At 43.6% G+C, this 2,355-nt stretch overlaps 1 protein-coding gene across 1 annotated transcript; it reads right to left on the bottom strand.

Annotated features, from left to right (window-relative positions):
* On the bottom strand, positions 1-2,355 carry LOC140180052 (uncharacterized). Its single transcript, XM_072220438.1, has 2 exons — positions 1,369-2,355; positions 1-1,269 (listed from the first exon to the last, which is right to left on the bottom strand). Exons 1-2 carry the CDS (start codon positions 2,353-2,355, stop codon positions 1-3), a joined length of 2,256 nt encoding a protein of 751 aa, XP_072076539.1.

The following is a 2,355-nucleotide window of genomic DNA, read 5'->3' as shown; positions in this document are numbered from 1 at the left end:
TTATTGAACGACCAAGAGGGAGTCACAGTGTGCTGTGAGGCTTAGTACTTGGTGGTTGAGGGCCAATTTGAGTTCGGCTATGAGGGCCTCATATTCGGCCTGATTGTTACTTGCCAGGAAGTGGAATTGGAGGGATTGTTCGGCCACCACGTTGTCTCCTTCTTTTAGGATTATCCCAGCTCCGCTTCCTCCTCGGCTAGATGCTCCGTCGACGTGTAGTTCCCAGAGTCTGTTGTGTTCGTCCGAGGTTAGTTCTGATATGAAGTCGGCGAGGATCTGCGCCTTCAATGCCGACCTTGGTTGAAATTGGATATTGAATTCTGAGAGCTCGATGGACCATTTGGTCAGTCGTCCGGCCAGTTCTGGTTTTGTCAGTATTTGTCTTAATGGTTGGTTTGTCCTTACTATTATTGTGTAGATCTGGAAGTAGTGTCTGAGTCTTCTTGCTGTTATTACAAGTGTTAAAGCTAGCTGTTCTATCTTCGGATACCTTTGTTCTGTTGATTGCATTACTCTACTGACGAAGTATACCAGTTGTTGTGTTTTTCCTGTCTCAATTACTAAATCCAAGCTTATTGAATGATTAGAAACTGATAAATATAAGTATAAAGGTTTACCGACTTCTGGTTTTTGCAGCACGGGTGGTGATGACAAAATGGCTTTGAGCTCGGCGAACGCTTTCTCACATTCTTCTGTCCATTGAAACTTCTTATTCTTTGTTATTGTTTGGAAGAATTGATATGATCGGCTTGAGGCTGATGGTAGAAACCGAGATAGTACTGCTATCTTTCCTGCCAATTGTTGTACCTCTTTTATTGTTTTAGGGCTCGCCATGTTAAGTACTGCTTTGCATTTTTCAAGGTTTACTTCAATTCCTCGTGAAGTTAGCATGAATCCGAGAAATCTGCCTCCTTCCACCCCAAAGGCACATTTTTCTGGGTTGAGTCTCATCTTGTATGCTGGGATCTGTTCAAATATCTCTTTGAGGTCATCGCAGTGTGACCTTTCCTGAGTCGTCTCTGCGACCATATCATCCACGTAGATTTTCATGTTCCGGCCTATTTGGTGGTGGAACACTTTGTCCATCAGTCGTTGGTAAGTTGCACCTGCATTCTTTAGACCAAATGGCATTACTCTATAACAAAAGTTTCCATGTTCAGTTATAAATGCTGTTTTGCTTTGGTCTTCTAGATGCATGAGTATCTGGATGTAGCCAGAGTATGCATCCATGAAGCTCAAGCTTTTGAAACCTGATGCGTTGTCTACGAGCTTATCAATACAAGGTAAAGGATAGGCATCTTTGGGGCATGCCTTATTTAAGTCCGTGAAGTCGACGCACATGCGCCATTTACCTGAGTTTTTCCTTACCATTACCACGTTCGAGAGCCATGTGGTGAATCTGATTTCTTTGATGAAGTTAGCTTTAAGAAGCTTTTCGGTTTCTTCGAGTGCTGCTTTTGATTTTTCTGCTCCGAGATTTCTCTTCTTCTGAGCTATAGGTCGGCTTGTTTTGTTGGTGGCGAGCTTATGGCAGATAATGTTTGGGTCTATTCCTGGCATGTCTACTGGGGTCCAGGCAAATAAGTCGGCATTGTCTTGTAATACTTTTATGAGCTCCGATCTTTCTTTCCCTTGCAGTGCTTGACCGATGTATGTGACTTGTTCTGGTTTCGTCGTCAGCGGGACTTCCTGGAGCTCGTCTGCTGGTTGAGGCCTTTCTTGGGTATCCCCACGAGGGTTGAGCTCTGCTAGAGACAGCACCTCACTTGTGTTATGAATTGCTTTGACCTCTTGTTGGAATTTCTTTCCTAGAGCCGACCTCTTTAGGCTTGCATTGTAGCATTGCCGAGCTTGTTGACGATCTGAATGGAGAGTTGCTATCTTTCCGTCCTGCGCTTGGAATTTGACACATAGATGAAAAGTTGAAACTACTGCCTTGAACATATTCAGAGCAGGTCTTCCGAGGATAATATTATAAGGACTAGGGCAATCAACTATAAGATATTGTATGTCGATGATCCGAGATAGTGGGGGGTCTCCCATTATCGTTTTTAACCATATATAACCCTTAATTGGAACTCTTTCTCCGGAGAATCTGACTAATTCTCCGGCTGAGGGTTGTATGAGTCTTTTCGATATTTTCATTTTTGGAAAAGTAGTGTAAAAAAGAACGTCGGCACTACTACCTGGGTCCAGAAGGACTTTTCTTACCAATAGCTCGCCTGTTTGGATGGAAATTACCACTGGGTCGTCTGAGTGTGGTGCGGCCGAACATATGTCATCCTGGTTGAAAGTGATTTCTAGGTCGGTTGCATCTGTGTTGTTAGGTGGTGTTGTTCCTTCAATTGCCAACAT

The sequence above is a fragment of the Arachis hypogaea genome, chromosome 16, assembly GCF_003086295.3.
Source record: "Arachis hypogaea cultivar Tifrunner chromosome 16, arahy.Tifrunner.gnm2.J5K5, whole genome shotgun sequence".
Lineage (NCBI taxonomy): Eukaryota > Viridiplantae > Streptophyta > Magnoliopsida > Fabales > Fabaceae > Arachis > Arachis hypogaea.
The sequence above is the reverse complement of the archived record's forward strand: the minus strand, read 5'-3'. Positions and strand labels throughout refer to the sequence as shown.